Source organism: Pantherophis guttatus, chromosome 5, assembly GCF_059756535.1.
Source record: "Pantherophis guttatus breed Tessera chromosome 5, ASM5975653v1, whole genome shotgun sequence".
Lineage (NCBI taxonomy): Eukaryota > Metazoa > Chordata > Lepidosauria > Squamata > Colubridae > Pantherophis > Pantherophis guttatus.
Genome location: NC_142067.1, coordinates 4,191,028 through 4,206,278, shown reverse-complemented (window position 1 = coordinate 4,206,278; position 15,251 = coordinate 4,191,028). Strand labels below are relative to the sequence as shown.

The 15,251-nt window shown below is 48.0% G+C and overlaps 1 protein-coding gene across 1 annotated transcript in view; it reads right to left on the bottom strand.

Moving 5' to 3' along the window:
- The window catches only part of LOC117671260 (retinal guanylyl cyclase 2-like), a 41,507-nt gene that overhangs the window by 15,229 nt on the left and 11,027 nt on the right, over window positions 1-15,251 (bottom strand). The window contains exons 5-11 of the mRNA XM_060685557.2: window positions 12,239-12,335; window positions 9,640-9,771; window positions 8,474-8,554; window positions 8,205-8,381; window positions 5,869-6,025; window positions 4,304-4,453; window positions 1,439-1,587 (exon numbers count right to left, since the gene is read on the bottom strand). Of these exons, the coding sequence (XP_060541540.2) occupies window positions 1,439-1,587; window positions 4,304-4,453; window positions 5,869-6,025; window positions 8,205-8,381; window positions 8,474-8,554; window positions 9,640-9,771; window positions 12,239-12,335 (943 nt within the window). The remainder of the gene's footprint in view (window positions 1-1,438; window positions 1,588-4,303; window positions 4,454-5,868; window positions 6,026-8,204; window positions 8,382-8,473; window positions 8,555-9,639; window positions 9,772-12,238; window positions 12,336-15,251) is intronic.

Sequence of the window (15,251 nt, the reverse complement as noted above, 5' to 3'; positions counted from 1 at the left end):
GAGCACATTCCAGACATATCTCTCTCAAGGCTGTCTCCCAGGGTTACCCACAGTGGCCAGAGGAGAGTGATCTCTTCAACCCGCAAAATTGCTCCATTGGCGAATGTGATTGATGACACACTCTGGGGGAAGGGGGGAAACAGGATCATGATTGGGGCTGTAAATTACGTTGCATCAGAGTTGGCTTCATTTGGGAACCTGCCGACATGAAGCTCCTAATAAATAACTGGATTTCTTTTGAAGCTTGGCTCGAGGCTCATGATTTAATTAGGGCATCCATCAGAACCCGACAATATCCCTCTATATCACTCATGTTTAGTCTAAGTATTTCCTCTGCCTCCACATCTGCCTCTCGCTGTCTACTCTCCACACATTCTCTGTCACATGACCCTCCAACTTCTCTGAAGATCTCCAGCGAAGGAGAGAATACTTAACTTCATGTGTCAGTCTGTTCCACTGGCTAACATTTCTTGCCACTGATACAGTGGTGGGATTCAACCAGTTCGCACCACTTCGGGAGAACCGGTTGTTAATTTTCTGAGCAGTTTGGTGAACTGGTTGTTGGAAGAAATCATTAGGTCAGAGAACTGGTTGTTAAATTATATGAATCCCACCACTGCACCGATACCTTCCTCCTAGCATCTCACTTGCATCTATAGAGAGTCCTCAAATTACAACCAGTCACTAATGACCATTCAAAGTTATGATAGAACAGAATAACGGAAGGGACCTTGGAGGTCTTCTAGTCCAACCCCCTTCTCAAGCAGGATGCACCCCCCCAAAAAAAAGCTATTTACGACCCTGTTTTGAAGTTATGGCCACTGCAGTGGTTCTGCAGTCATTCACCCTTATGACTGACCATAGAGATGCTGCTATGCCCCCTTCCCCACCTATCTCCCCCCCTTGATTCCAACCTATCAGGGCCCCCCAGGAGTGGGGTCTGCTTTTACCATGTGGTGATTGACCAAAGTCACCCAGCTGGCTTTCATGCCTAAGGCGGGACTAGAACTCACTGTCTCCTGGTGATTGGCCCAAAGTCACCCAGCTGGATTTCATGCCTAAGGTGGACTAGAACTCACCGTCTCCTGGTGATTGGTCCAAAGTCACCCAGCTGGCTTTCATGGCTAAGGCGGGACTAGAACTCACCGTCTCCTGGTGATTGGCCCAAAGTCACCCAGCTGGCTTTCATGCCTAAGGCGGGACTAGAACTCACCGTCTCCTGGTGATTGGCCCAAAGTCACCCAGCTGGCTTTCATGCCTAAGGCGGGACTAGAACTCACCGTCTCCTGGTGATTGGCCCAAAGTCACCCAGCTGGCTTTCATGGCTAAGGCAGGACTAGAACTCACTGTCTCCTGCTTTCCATCCTGGTGCCTTTACCACTGGACCAAATTGACTCTTAATATAATAAATAACTTTATTTATAATAAATAAATAAACCTGTTCAAAGATCTTGTTAAAGGTCGGCCTTCGATTGGGCACTTCACTCCAGCACTTCTTCATCAACTGGATATATTCCAAAGGGGTATTTTCCAGGGGGACACTCGGACGAAACAACGTCAGGGGGTGCTTCAGTTTGCTTATAATCTCTGGGCCAAAGGGAAAAAAATCACAAAGAAGGTTCTTTTCATCAGAGGTTCACGCACTAATAATTCTTCTCTTCCCAAGTGAAGATATAGCTTTGTGTGATTACTCAGACACAGAAAATGGGTTAATTCAACGTACGACTTGTGCAAACCCAGTTATCGGAGAGATGAATTCTGGGACTTGAAGTCCACAAGTCTTAAAGTGGCCATAGTTGGAGAGACCTGTTCTAAGGAAGCCTCAGGGCCAGGCCTACCATTAGGCCCTCCAAATGGCTGGCTGAGGAATTCTGGGACTTGAAGTCCACCAGTCTTATAGTGGCCAAGATTGGAGACCCCTGTTCTAAGGAAGCCTCAGGGCCAGGCCTACCATGAGGCCCTCAACATGGATGGCTGAAGAATTCTGGGAAGTCCACAAGTCTTAAAATTTCCAAGTTTGGAGACCCCTGTTCTAAGGAAGCCTCAGGGCCAGGTCTACCAGTAGGCCATCAGCATGGCTGACTGAGGAATTCTGGGACTTGAAGTCCACAAGTCTTAAAATTGCCAAGTTTGGAGACCCCTGTTCTAAGGAAGCCTCAGTCCAGGCCTACCATTAGGCCCCCAACAAGGCTGGCTGAAGAATTCTGGGACTTAAAGTCCACAATCTTATAGTGGCCAAGTTTGGAGACCCCTGTTCTAAGGAAGCCTCAGGGCCAGGCCTACCATGAGGCCCTCAACATGGCTGGCTGAGGAATTCTGGGACTTGAAGTCCACAAGTCTTATAGTGGCCAAGATTGGAAATCACTGTTCTAAGGAAGCCTCAGGGCCAGGCCTACCATGAGGCCCTCCACATGGCTGGTTTAGGAATTCTGGGACTTGAAGTCCACCTGTCTAAATATTGCCAAGGTTGGAGACACCTGTTCTAAGGAAGCCTCAGGACCAGGCCTACCATGAGGCCCTCAGCATGGCTGGCAGAGGAATTTTGGGACTTGAAGTCCACAAGTCTTATAGTGGCCAAGATTGGAGACCACTGTTCTAAGGAAGCCTCAGGGCCAGGCCTACCATTAGGCCCTCAACATGGCTGGCTGAAGAATTCTGGGAGTTGAAGTCCACAAGTCTTAAAGCGGCCATAGTTGGAGAGACCTGCCTTAGAAGACACAAAGCTTCAAGGGACAGCTATGCTGTCCTTGGTCCTGAAGCTCTAAATTACAGACAGCTCCACAGTATAAGTAGTCCTTGACTTACAACCGTTTGTTTACTGGCCGTTGAATGTCACAACGGCACTGAAAAAAGTAACTTCTTATAACCATTACAGCATCCTCATGGTCATGTGATCAAAATTTAGACATGTGTTTACAATAGTTGCGGTGTCCTGGGATCATGTGATCCCCATTTTTCAACCTTCCGACAAGCAAAGTCAACGGCAGGGGGGGGGAAAGCAGATTCACTTAATGACCGCATGATTTGCTTAACAACTGCAGGGGTTCGCTTAACAGCTATGCCAAGAAAGGTTATAAAATGAGGCAAAACTCACTCAACAACTGTCTTGCTTAGCAATGGAAATTGGGGGGGGGGCTCGACTGTGGTCGTAAGTTGAGGAGTTACAGTGGAGTTAAGAGAGCACTTTAGGAGCTTCAAAAACTTTTGAACAGCAAGATAGCTGTCAGGTCTGCCATCTTCAGCTTCTTCACTTCGCTGGCATCCTGCCATAACTTGCAAGGGACGGGAAAGGAATTTGGAGTAGTAATATGTGGGCCTGGGAATCAGAAGACAAATGGTGGGACGGGTGACATGTTGGTACCTCGCTCAATAGTAGTAACTGTGAGAGGGATCTTGGAGTCCTAGTGGGCAACCATTTAGATATGAGCCAGCCGTGTGCAGCAGCTGCCAAAAAAGCCAACACAGTTCTAGGCTGCATCAACAGAGGGATAGAATCAAGATCACGGGAAGAGTTAATACCTCTTTATAAGGCCTTGGTAAGGCCACACTTGGAATCCTGCATCCAGTTTTGGCCACCACAATATATAAAAAAAAATGTTGAGACTCTGGAAAGAGCGCAGAGAAGAGCAACAAAGAGGATTAGGGGACTGGAAGCTAAAACATATAAAGAACGGTTGCAGGAACTGGGTATGTCTAGTTTAATGAAGAGAAGGACTAGGGGAGACATGATAGCAGTCTTCCAATATCTCAGGGGCTGTCCCAAAGAAGAAGGAGTCAAGCTTTTCTCCAAAGCACCTGAAGGCAGGACAAGAAGCAATGGGTGGAAACTAATCAAGGAGAAAAGCAACTTAGAACTAAGGAGAAATTTCCTGACCGTGAGAACAATTAATCCGTGGAACAACTTGCCTTCAGAAGTTGTGAATGCTCCAACACTGGAAGTTTTTAAGAAGATGTTGGATAACCATTTGTCTGTCTTTGATGAGAACCAGAGGTGCCAAACTGGAATGAACCTGCCTCCAAGGACATCTGGCTTGGTAACCGAATGCAAAACTGCGGTGCCAAACATTTTAGCCACTCCCAAAACATCCCAAAGGCATCCTATTGGACACTGGTGGACTGGCCATGGGGAGATGGCCAGGGAAAGGGGGGAAAGTGTAACCTTTGTGCAGGGATATTCAGATCTTGCTTTACTTTCGCTGCAACCACTTAACTTTAGTAAAAGAACCCATCCCTTCAATCAAATGGAGTCGAGAGTCTTTCTTTTCTAAACATCTAAATTGAGGCAGGACTGACAGTAGCTCACCTTCAGCAGTCAGTTCCATCATACAATAGGGAGGCCCTCGGAGAATTACTTCTTGCAGAATAATGGCAAAACTAAACACGTCGCCTTGCGAGGTGCCTTTGGGGTTAACTTCGGGCTCTCTCAGTAATTCAGGAGCGGTCCAGAGCAATTCTTAAAAAAAAAAAAATCAAAATACTGGAACCCCCCCCCCCCCCGTTAATCAGCAATTGGTTGCAGGGAGATTCTGTAATAATTGCTCTAGCTCTTACAATACTGATTAAAACGTTAGATAGCTGTTTATAACTATAGGTTAAACTTTAGGCTCAAATTGCAAACTTGAAACAGTTTCATCATTCTTTAAGAACTCTTACTTCCCTGCAAAGCATTCTGGGATTGAAAGTTGTTCGTGCATTCACTCATTTGAATTTTTATGGGTTTTGTTGTCTTTTTTTTTCTGGTTTCTTTTCTAGGTGAATTTAAGGCCATTGAAAACATGAGGATAATTAAGATCCTTTCCTTTCTTTCTTGGTCCTTCCTCACTCCTTCTTTCTCTTGTCTCCTCCCCTTCTTTCCTTCCTTCCTCCTCCCTCTCTCCCTCCATCTTCCATTCCCTTCTCTCCTCCCTTCCCTTCCCTTCCCCTTCCTTCTTTCCTTCCTTCTTTCCTTTGTTCCTTTCTTCTTCCCTCCCTTTTTTCCTTCTCTTTTCTTCCCTCTCTCCCTCTTCTGCCTTCTCTCCTCCTTTTCCCTCCCTTTCCCTCCCTTTCTTTCTTTCCTTTTTTCCTTGCTTGCTTCCTCCCTCCCTTTTCCCTTCTCTCTTTCCTTCCTTCCCTCCTTCCTTTCCTTCTTTCCTCTCCCTTCCCCTTCCCCTTTTCCCTCTCCTCCTTCCATGTTTTTTAAGCAGGAAATTAATCTGAATAGTCATCTATCAGAGAAGTACTGGCAGCTTCTGCACCAAGAATGGGGTTAGACTAGAAGACCTCTATAGTCTCTTCTAACTCTACAATCTATCTCTTCATTGCCTCTTTCTCTAGTCCACAGCATCCTAAAAATGATATAAGCATAATATCCAGAATTCCATTTATAGAAATTCACCCAAGTGCTCAATTTCTTCCTTAAGAAAAAAAACAACTGCTGAGATGGATGGCAAATAAATTAGACGCAGGCAGTCCTCGACTTACAACAGTCATTTAGTGACGAACGTTTCAAAGTTACAACGGCACTGAAAAATGTGAGCTATGACCGTGAGCTATGACCATTTTTCACAGTTACCAACTTTGCAGCGTCCCCCGTAATCACGTGACCAAAATTCAGATGCTTGGCAACCCGTTCATACTTATGACCGTTGCTGTGTCCCAAGCTCACGTGATCCCCTTTTACGACCTTCTGGCAAGCAATGGGGAAGCCAGATTCACTTAGCAACTGGTTTACTAACTTAGCAACGGCAGTGACTCAGTTGTTTTGTGACTCAAAGGTCATAAAACGGGGCAAAACTCACTTAACAAATTTTTCACTTAACAACAGAGCTTTGAAGCTCAGTTGTGGTCATAAGTCAAGGACTACCTGTAAATAGACAGAAAGAGAGATACCTTCTGCAGAGGCCTGACTCTGGGAGACGCCCTGCGCTGCCATTAGCTCACTGTAACCATAATCAGTGATTTTCAACACAAACCGTCCATCCACCACACAGTTGCGAGATTTCAGGCGTCCATGGCTAATGTCCTGGTTATGTAAGTATTTCATGCCCTGGAAAAGGAAAAAAAAAACTTTGGTATTTTCTTCTTTGGCCAATAGAAGAAACACGGAAGCAAAAATAAACTACAGTAGTGGCCAAAATCGTGCAAACCTTTTGGGAAATGTGTATTTTCTAAAACTAGCTAATAACACCACTTTTTTTTGGAGTCGTTCCAGGGATGGGTTCTAAATTTTTTTACTACCGGTTCTGTGGGCGTGGCTTATTTTGTGGGTGTGGCTTGGAGGTCATGTGACTAGGTGGGCGTGGCTAGCTGGTCAGAGTCATTTCTGGAAGGTCCTCGCACTTATGACCAGTCCTCGCACTTACGACCCGACTCATTTGTTTGCTTTTAACTCTGATCAGCTGTAGGACGGCCCTTGGAAGCCCCGCGGCAAGAGTTTAAACAGTTTTTTTCCCTCTAGTCATCAGCTGGGACTCAGGAGGCAGCAATAGATTGGGGGTGGGACCAAATAAAAGGTAAGAATAACGTGGGGGGGGTGGGGGGGTGGGAGGGCGGACGGGAGAACCGGTTCGGGGACATCATATCGTCACCGCTACTGGCTCGGCCGAACGGAACCGAACCGGGAGGAACCCACCACTGAGTCGTACCCTAAAATTATATATCAATGGAAAGATAATTTAATCAAGAATGTAATGCAAGGACTTTCATGAAGGATTTGCTATTAGAATAGAAGTTACAGTATAAAGAAGAAAAGGGAAACATGTAGAAAAAACGAGATATACCAAAATTTATCACCATTGATAAAATGAGATATGCAAAAACGATCCCCATGTCAGTTAATGCTTAGTTGGGTAACCTTTAGCATGAATGATGGCCTTACAACGTCTTCCCATGGAGTGAACCAAGTCTTTGAGTTCTGTAGCTGTTCTAATGTGAAACCAAGATGGAATGGTGGCTTCTATTAACTGGGTTTTATTGCTGGGTTGCTTCTGACTAAACAATTTCTTTCATCAGCTCCCTAGATTTTCCATTGGGTGAAGGTCTGGGCTATTCCCAGGCCCTTCCAGCAGTGGAATAGGATTATCTTGAAACTCCAAAAAAAAAAAAAAAAAGTGGTGTTATTAGCCATCAAACCTCAAAAATACACTTTTCCCAAAACGTTTCCACAGTTTTGGCCACTACTGTAACCTTCAGAAATCAACCCTCAAGATGGTGGTGAAATTTGTACCTCAGCTGGAAAAGGGCAAACTGGTTTTTATGAGGGCCACGGTCATTCTTTCTTACATCGCGGTGACCAAAATTGGATGCAGGATTCCAAGTGTGGCCCTACCAAGGCCTCATAAAGTGGTATTAACACTTCTCATAATCTTGATTCTATTCCTCTTTTAACGCAGCCTAGGATTGTGTTGTCTTTTTTGGCAGCTGCTGCACATGGCTGACTCCTATTTAAGTGATTGTCCACTAGGATTCCAAGATCCCGCTCGTAGTTACTACTATTGAGCCTGGTGCCACCTATTCTACACCTGTGCATTTGGTTTTTCTTGCCTAAATGTAGAGCTCTCTACATGGGGCTCCCCCTGGGGTGCACCCGGAGGCTCCTGCTGGTCCAGAACATGGCCGCGCGGGGGATTATGGGGGCGACGAGGCGCTCCCATGTGACACCTCTCCTGCGCGAGCTGCACCGGCTCCCGGTGGTCTTCCGGGTGCGCTTCAAGGTGTTGGTGACCACCTTTAAAGCACTCCATGGCCTAGGACCGGGGTATTTACGAGACCGCCTTCTGCCACCAATAGCCTCCCACCGGCCAGTACGCTCGCACAGAGTGGGCCTCCTCAGGGTGCCGTCCGCCAGACAATGTCGGCTGGCGACCCCCAGGGGGAGAGCCTTCTCTGTGGCGGCGCCCGCTCTCTGGAACAACCTCCCCCCAGAGATACGTACAATAACAGACCTCCGGATTTTTCATCGGGCCCTGAAAACCTATTTATTTCAACTAGCTGGGCTGGCTTGAGTTAAATTTTAAATTGATTTTAAATTGGGTTGTTTTAATTTACGGCCAAAATATTTAATTATTTTAAACTGTTTTTAAATTTTGTATGTTCTGTTTTTTACTTTGGCTGTTCACTGCCCTGAGTCCTATTGGAGAAGGGCGGTATAGAAATGGAAACAAATAAATAAATAAATAAATAAACCTTACGGCGACAGCAAATCAAGAAATTACAGGGAGGCTTACTTTAATTAAATCCAACAAAAGGGATGATTTAAACATCCAGTCCAGCTTTATGTCCATGTTTTGGAGCAAGTCCTGGAGACTTCCCCTGGAGCAGAAGTCCATCACAACTGCAGAAAGTCCCGTGTCAGATAAAAGACCTAGAAACGGATTCACGTTTTCATGGCGTAACTCCCTCATCTGCAGACAAATCGGAAAGGAAGAGAACGAGGAGAAACACCGGGTTAAGGTGTGTAGGTGGGGCACCGTTTGCACACTCCCTAGCGACGTACCTTAGTAAGCACCTGGGTTGCACGTGGCTTCCAATCCGTGGTCACTGCAGTCTCGAGTTTTTTCAGCCATACCCAGTCACCCTGTCCAAGCAGAGGAAGATTTTTTTAAACAGGTGTGGGATTCAGCCGGTTCGGATCTGTTCAGGCGAACCGGATACTAATTTTACAACTGGGCAGGGCAGGGTGGGCTGGCCCCGCCCACCCTGCCCTGCCCCTCCCAGGAGTCTCCACCCAACCATTTTGGATGCCAGGTAAGTGCAGTGCCCACGCGGAGGCTCTGGGAGGGCGAAAAACGGGCCTCCCGGAAATTCTAGAAGTCCGGAAACGACTCGTTTCTGGTCTCTGGAGGGCCTCCAGAGCCTGGGGGAGGCTGTTTTTGCTCTCCCGGAGACTCGAGGAAAGCCTCCAGAGCCTGTGGAGGGTGAAAAACAGGCCTCCCAGAAGTTCCAGAAGTCCGGAAATGGGCCCGTTTCTGGCCTCCGGAGGGCCTCTGGAGCCCGGGGGAGGCTGTTTTCGCCCTCCCAGAGGCTCAAAGAAAGCCTCTGGAGCCTGGGGAGGGTGAAAAACGGGCTTCCCGGAAATTCTGGAAGTCCGGAAACGACTCATTTCTAGTCTCTGGAGGGCCTCCGGAGCCTGGGGGAGGCTGTTTTCGCCCTCCCGGAAACTTGAGGAAAGCCTCCAGAGCCTGGGGAGGGTGAAAAACAGGCCTCCCAAAAGTTCCAGAAGTCTGGAAATGGGCCCGTTTCTGGCCTCCGGAGGGCCTCTGGAGCCCGGGGGAAGGCTGTTTTCACCTTCCTGCAGGCTCGAGGAAAGCCTCCAAAGCTTGGGGAGGGTGAAAATGCCCCCCCCCCGCCATAGTGCAGGAGGCCGAGTAGGCCACGCCCACCATGGCCACATCCACCCAGCAACCGGGCAGAGAACCAGTTGCTAAAAATTTTTAATCTCACCCCTGTTTTTAAACCAAAGTTCACATAACTATGGGTAGTCCATGCATTTTTTACCTGCTTTCGAACTGCTAGGTTGGCAGAAGCTGGGACAAATCACGGGAGCTCACCCCGTTACGCGGCACTAGGGGATTCGAACCGCTGAACTGCTGACCTTTCGATCGACAAGCTCAGCGTCTTAGCCACTGAGCCACCGCATCCCTTATACACGTTATACGTTACCTCATACACAGCCACATTCGAGGTTTCGTAGGTTAGAGTTGTGCTTTTCACTGACAACGAGTGAGTCACGGATCTCAAGCTGTGGACTTCGGAGCAGCTCCTTGATTCACTGAGATTGTCCAGAGTTAATCTCTGTGGAAGGCAAGCAATCAGAGGCCAGAAATTAAGCAAAGATGGAAACCAGTGAGGGAAAGAACATATACGGGCAGTCCTTGACTTGCAACCATTCATTTAGTGGCCGTTCGAAGTTACAACGGCAGTGAAAAAAAGGGACTTATGTCTGATGCAACCGGCCAGCATCTTGACTTTTTGGACACCTGGGCACACACCCCTTTAGTGTGTCAGCGAGCGATGGTCCCATATCACTTACCATTCTAGTGTCCCAAAAGTGCTTTTTCAAGAGGCAACTGGACTTCCTGGTTTTTCTCTGAAGACGTTTCGCTTCTCATCCAAGAAGCTTCTTCGGCTCTGAGTAGATGGTGGGGAATGGAAGGATTGATACTCCTTGCAGACAGAGCTGGTCATTTGCATTCTTTTAGAGCAGGGGTGTCAAACTCGATTTCATTGACAGCTGCATCGGACTTGTGTTTGACCTCGAGGGGGGAACGTGACCAGGATGGGTGTGGCCAGCATGATGTCACTTGTGTTTGGGGGCACCTGTGGTGGCCCGAACCAGAGGTGGTATTAAGCCGGTTCGGACCGGTTCAAGCGAACCGATTGTAGCGACTGTTGTGGTCCGCCAGCAGCCTGCGGAGCTGGCAGTGGAGTCGGACAGCGATGAGGCTGAGGAACATGGGCCAGTCCTGAAGGCTGGGGAAGGCCCGGACGAGGGCTCTACATCGGAGGCAGAGATGGGGCCAGGGCCATCGGGGAGTGATGGGCAGATTCCGGAGCCTCCAGAGGCTGACAGTACAGAGGCAGAGGAATAGGAGGAGCCTGTTCCTAGTGCACGTATGAGAAGAGCTGCCAGAAGGCAAGAGCAGCTACAGCAAAGAGGACGACTCAGGAGTAAGGCCAGGAGATGATTGGCCCCTCCCATAAGGCTTAAAAGACCAGCAACAGCTCTTGGGCTCTTTGTCGGAAAACAACGTTGATAGACTTGTTCTTATCTTGTTGCACTTATCTCTGGTCGGCATCTTCTGCTTCTGAACTTTTGCCAAGAGAAGCCTTTGGCAGTTTGCCTAATTACACCAAGGTTGGTGATTATACTGAAGAATTTGTGTTATGAAGAATTTGTTTTAATTTAGTTTGGACTACGCTGAGAATGAGTTAATTCTCAGCTGTTTTAATAAAGTCTGTTTGTTTTGGAACTGTTTACGTCTAATACTACCTACTTGGGCCTGGCTCACAACAGCGACCTGCGGGTGGGGTGGGCCCAAACCCGTTCACCCGCCCCAGAGCTATGCTATCCCATTTATCCACGTTTTCAAGCCACATGCATGCATGCAAGCATGTGCGAGAAAATCACATGCACGGAAGGCCGTGTGCATGCACTCTCTCACATTTTCAGTGCTGGGCGAACCGGTAGGTAAATTATACGAATCCTACCTCTGGCCTGAAGTCTCTGCCAGCGAAAACTGGCTCCCGAGTTCCGTTTTCGGCTGGGACAGCCTCCTGCAATCTTCTGTCGGTGAAAATGGAGCTCGGGGGGGGGGGGCAGCCCTCACGAGCTCCATTTTGATTGGCAGAGGCTTTCCGGGCCGGTGCTTCACTGTTTCCAGGGCAGCCCCGTGGGCCAGATTTAAGCACCCCACGGGCCTTGACACCCCTGTTTTAGAGAGTCGTTGAGGCTACCTGGAGATTTATCTGTGTCCTCAGAGTCACCTAAGTGGTGCAAATGGGTGTGGTGGTATTCAGACGATTCTATCCGGCTCGGGCGAATTGGTAGCGGTGGCTGCGGGAGGCTCCGTCCACCCGTGACCTCATCACGTCCCATTTTTGACGATCTGTGCATGTGTAAAAGTCCCTCACATTTGTGAACCGGTAGTGAAGGTAACTGAATAGCACCCCTGGTGTGGAGCCTTCTTGGAGCTATTGAAAGAACTGTGTTGTAGATTTGAGATAGATCAGGGATGAAATCCAGCAGGTTCTGGCGAACCGGTAGCGGAAATTTTGAGTAGTTCGGAGAACCGGTAGCGGAAATTTTGAGTAGTTCAAAGAACCGGCAAATACCACCTCTGGCTGGCCCCAGAGTGGGTGGGAATGGGGATTTCTCAGTATCCTTCCCCTGCCATGCCCACCAAGCCACGCCCACCAAGCCACGCCCACAGAACCGGTAGTAAGAAAATTTGGATTTCACCACTGAGAAAGATGATATCGTATCCCACCCCCTCTGTTGAGAGAGGGCTGTTCAATTTTGATCTACATGGCCTCTTCGACCCCTCTTTCAAACCAGCAGTCCTCTCCATCCAAAATGTGGATTTTGCTGCCTTCGAAAGTGTGGCCTTTGTCTTTCAGGAGCTGAAGAAGCTTCTTGGATGAGAAGCAAAATGTCTTCAGGGAAAAATTAGGAAGTCCAGTCGCCTGTTGAAAAAAAGCAGTTTGGGACAAAAAAAGTTTGGGACAACTTGGATGACGGAGAATCTCCATAGACATTTACCATTCTACTGATTTTGGTGTTCACGAAAGTTAGATCGTCTAAAGTCAGAAACAGCCTCTGCGACCCTTTCGCGAACCGGCGGTCAGGATTACTGTTTCTGAAAAAGAGATCAAAAACATGCCTAAGTCTTTGGCCACATAAATGTGCATTTTTATTTTATTTATTTATTTGGATCCCGCCTTTATTATTTTTACAAATAACTCCAGGCGGTGAACATATCCGCGACATATATCCATCTTCTGGTGATTGGCCTAGGTATCCCAACAGGTCTCTGGAACCCCAAAAACTCTTTTGAGTAAACAATTACAGGTAGTCCTCGACTTACAACAGTTCATTTAGTGACCGTTCAAAGTTGCGACACTGAAAAAAAGCGACTTTTGACCGTTTTTCACACTTACGACCGTTGCGGCATCCCGATGGTCATGTGATCAAAATTGGTTCGTATTTATGACCGTTGTTGTGTCTCAAAGTGAAGCGATCCCATTTTGTGGCCCTATGACCAGCAAAGTCAACGGGGAAGCCAGATTCACTTAACAACCGAGTTGCTAAATTATCAACTGCAGGGGAGTCACTTAAGCACCGAGGCAGGAAAGGTCGTAAAATGCGGCAAAACTCACTTAACAAATGTCTCACTTAACAACTGAAATTTTTGGGACTCAATTGTGGTCGTAAGTCGAGGACTTCCTGTAAGGTAGGAGCTGTATAGATTGGCCAATTGATACCCCTTCTAACTCTAAGGCAGGGTTGCAACTCATCTTCGATTTAGTTGCTAAGTTTGCACAACGCAGGGGTATCAAACGCAGGGGTATCAATGCAGGGGTATCAAACTCAAGGCCTGTGGGCCACATCTGGCCCATGGGTGTTTAAATCCGGGTCACAGGGCCGGCCTGGAAATAGCAAAGGACCTACCCGTGGTGCCTCTGGCAGCCAAAATGGGGCACAGGCAGTTGTGGGATTCAGCCGGTTTGGGCCGGTTCAGGCGAATCAGTAGTTAAATTGCTGGCTGGCCGCACCCCTTCCAGGAGTCCCCATGTGCCCCATTTTGGCTCCCAGGTAAGTGCAGAGAGGCCTACTAGGCCCAAAACGGGGTGCGGGCACTGCGGCGTGCCCCCCTCCTTCGTGGCCCGTTTTAGCCCCAGGAGGTTTCAGGGAGGCCTACTAGGCCCAAAACAGGGTGGGGGGGCAGCACATCCCCCCCGCGGCCCATTTTTGCTCCCGGGGGGTGCAGGAGGCCGAATGCTGCCTGTCACACCCACCCAGCCGGTCATTAGGGCAGAGAACCACTTGTTAAATTATTTGAATCCCAACATTGGGCATGTGGGGCCACACAAGACCCTCCCATGCCCCATTTTGGCCAGCAGAGTGCTGCAGGAGGCCATCCAGGCCAAAAATGGGGCACATGGGGGTTGCACATGGCCGCCCCATGCGCTGTTTTGGCTGGCAGAGTGCTTTGGCAGGCATCCGTCCCATCTCCCCACTCCCCCACGCCGGCCCGCAAAGGAGAACTACAATTTTGATCCGGCCCTTGAAGAAATCCAGTTTGACACCCCTGCCTTAGAGTTATTCCAACAAAAACTAGGAGATACAATCTCTGGTATCAGATATAGAAAGAGTCCAGCTGCAGCGAGTTTTCTTTGGCTCCGTTAATAACTTTGCATTAATATTATTTTTCAGAGGTGAGGCAGGGAGCCAGTTATTTCTCTCTCCCGGCTTGAATTGTCAGAGGAATCCAAGCATCTGGCTTTGCAATAATTGCCCTTTAAAATTTCTTTACTTAGCACAATTTATTTCCTGAAATCATTAGCTAATTGGGCCACCCAGAAAAAAGCTCCTGAGAGAGATAAAGGATGCTCGGGTCCAGCTGTGAGCAAAATCTGGAGTGGATTCCTGGTTGAGGATGGGTCGAGACTGATTGTGCCATTGTGAAGATGGGTCTGTCTGCAGGGTGAGGTCAAAAGAGTCAAGATGGCGGCCCCAGTAACTCAGCCGAAGCTCCGCCTGCTTTTTAGGCACAAAACAGGCGAAACTGCTGTGCCTCCCATCTTAACTTTTGAATCGCTTGATGGCATTATTATAAAATATACCGTATTTTTCGGAGTATAAGACGCACTCTTTTCCTTCCTAAAAGAGGCTGAAAATTTGGGTGTGTCTTATACTCTGAATGTAACCCCACCCGCCCACCGGCCCCCACCCTTCGGCCTCCGCGCATCCTCTTCCTGGCTGCAGAGATTGCCACCGACAATGGCTTGTGTTTTTCGGCTCCATGCGTCCCCGTTTTCAGCCTCCAAATGCTCCATTTGAGAGCCCTTGAAGGCTGCGGGGATCGCCAAAGCACATCACCGCTGGTCGCCACCCAAAAACGCGACACGTTTGGAGGCTGAAAACGGGACACACAGTGCCCAAAATGGCTGCTGCCTTCTCTTACCCCTTCTGTGTTTCGTCTGCTTTTTCAGCCCCCATGTGAGCTAAGCGATCTTCCGTGCTTTGCCTGCTTTTCTAATTGCTGCTCCCTCCGATGATCAGCTGTGCTTTAGAAGCTGTTTTTTAGGCCCAACCAGCCCCAACCTCAAAACCAGCGAGCGAACTAATGTGCTGAAGCTGACCAGGCTAAGGACTAGCCAGATGAATACCTGGTAGGCAGATTTCCCCTACCCCCTATTTTCGTCCCCAAAAACTAAGGTGCATATTTATTTATTTATTTATTTATTTATTTATTTATTTATTTATTTAATTAATTAATTAATTAATTAATTTGTATACCGCCCTTCTCCCAGAAGGGACTCAGGGCGGTGAACAGCCAAAAATAAAAAACATACAAATACAAAAGTTAAGATAATTAAAAAAGAATTAAATCATTAGCTTCCCAATTTAAAACCCCCAAATCCATAAAATTTAAAATCCCAATTAAAAACCATTTAGGCTAGGCCGGCTTGGTGGAATAAAAACGTCTTCAGGGCTTTACGGAAGGTACGGAGGTCCGGGATCAGCCGTATTCCAGGAGGCAGCTCGTTCC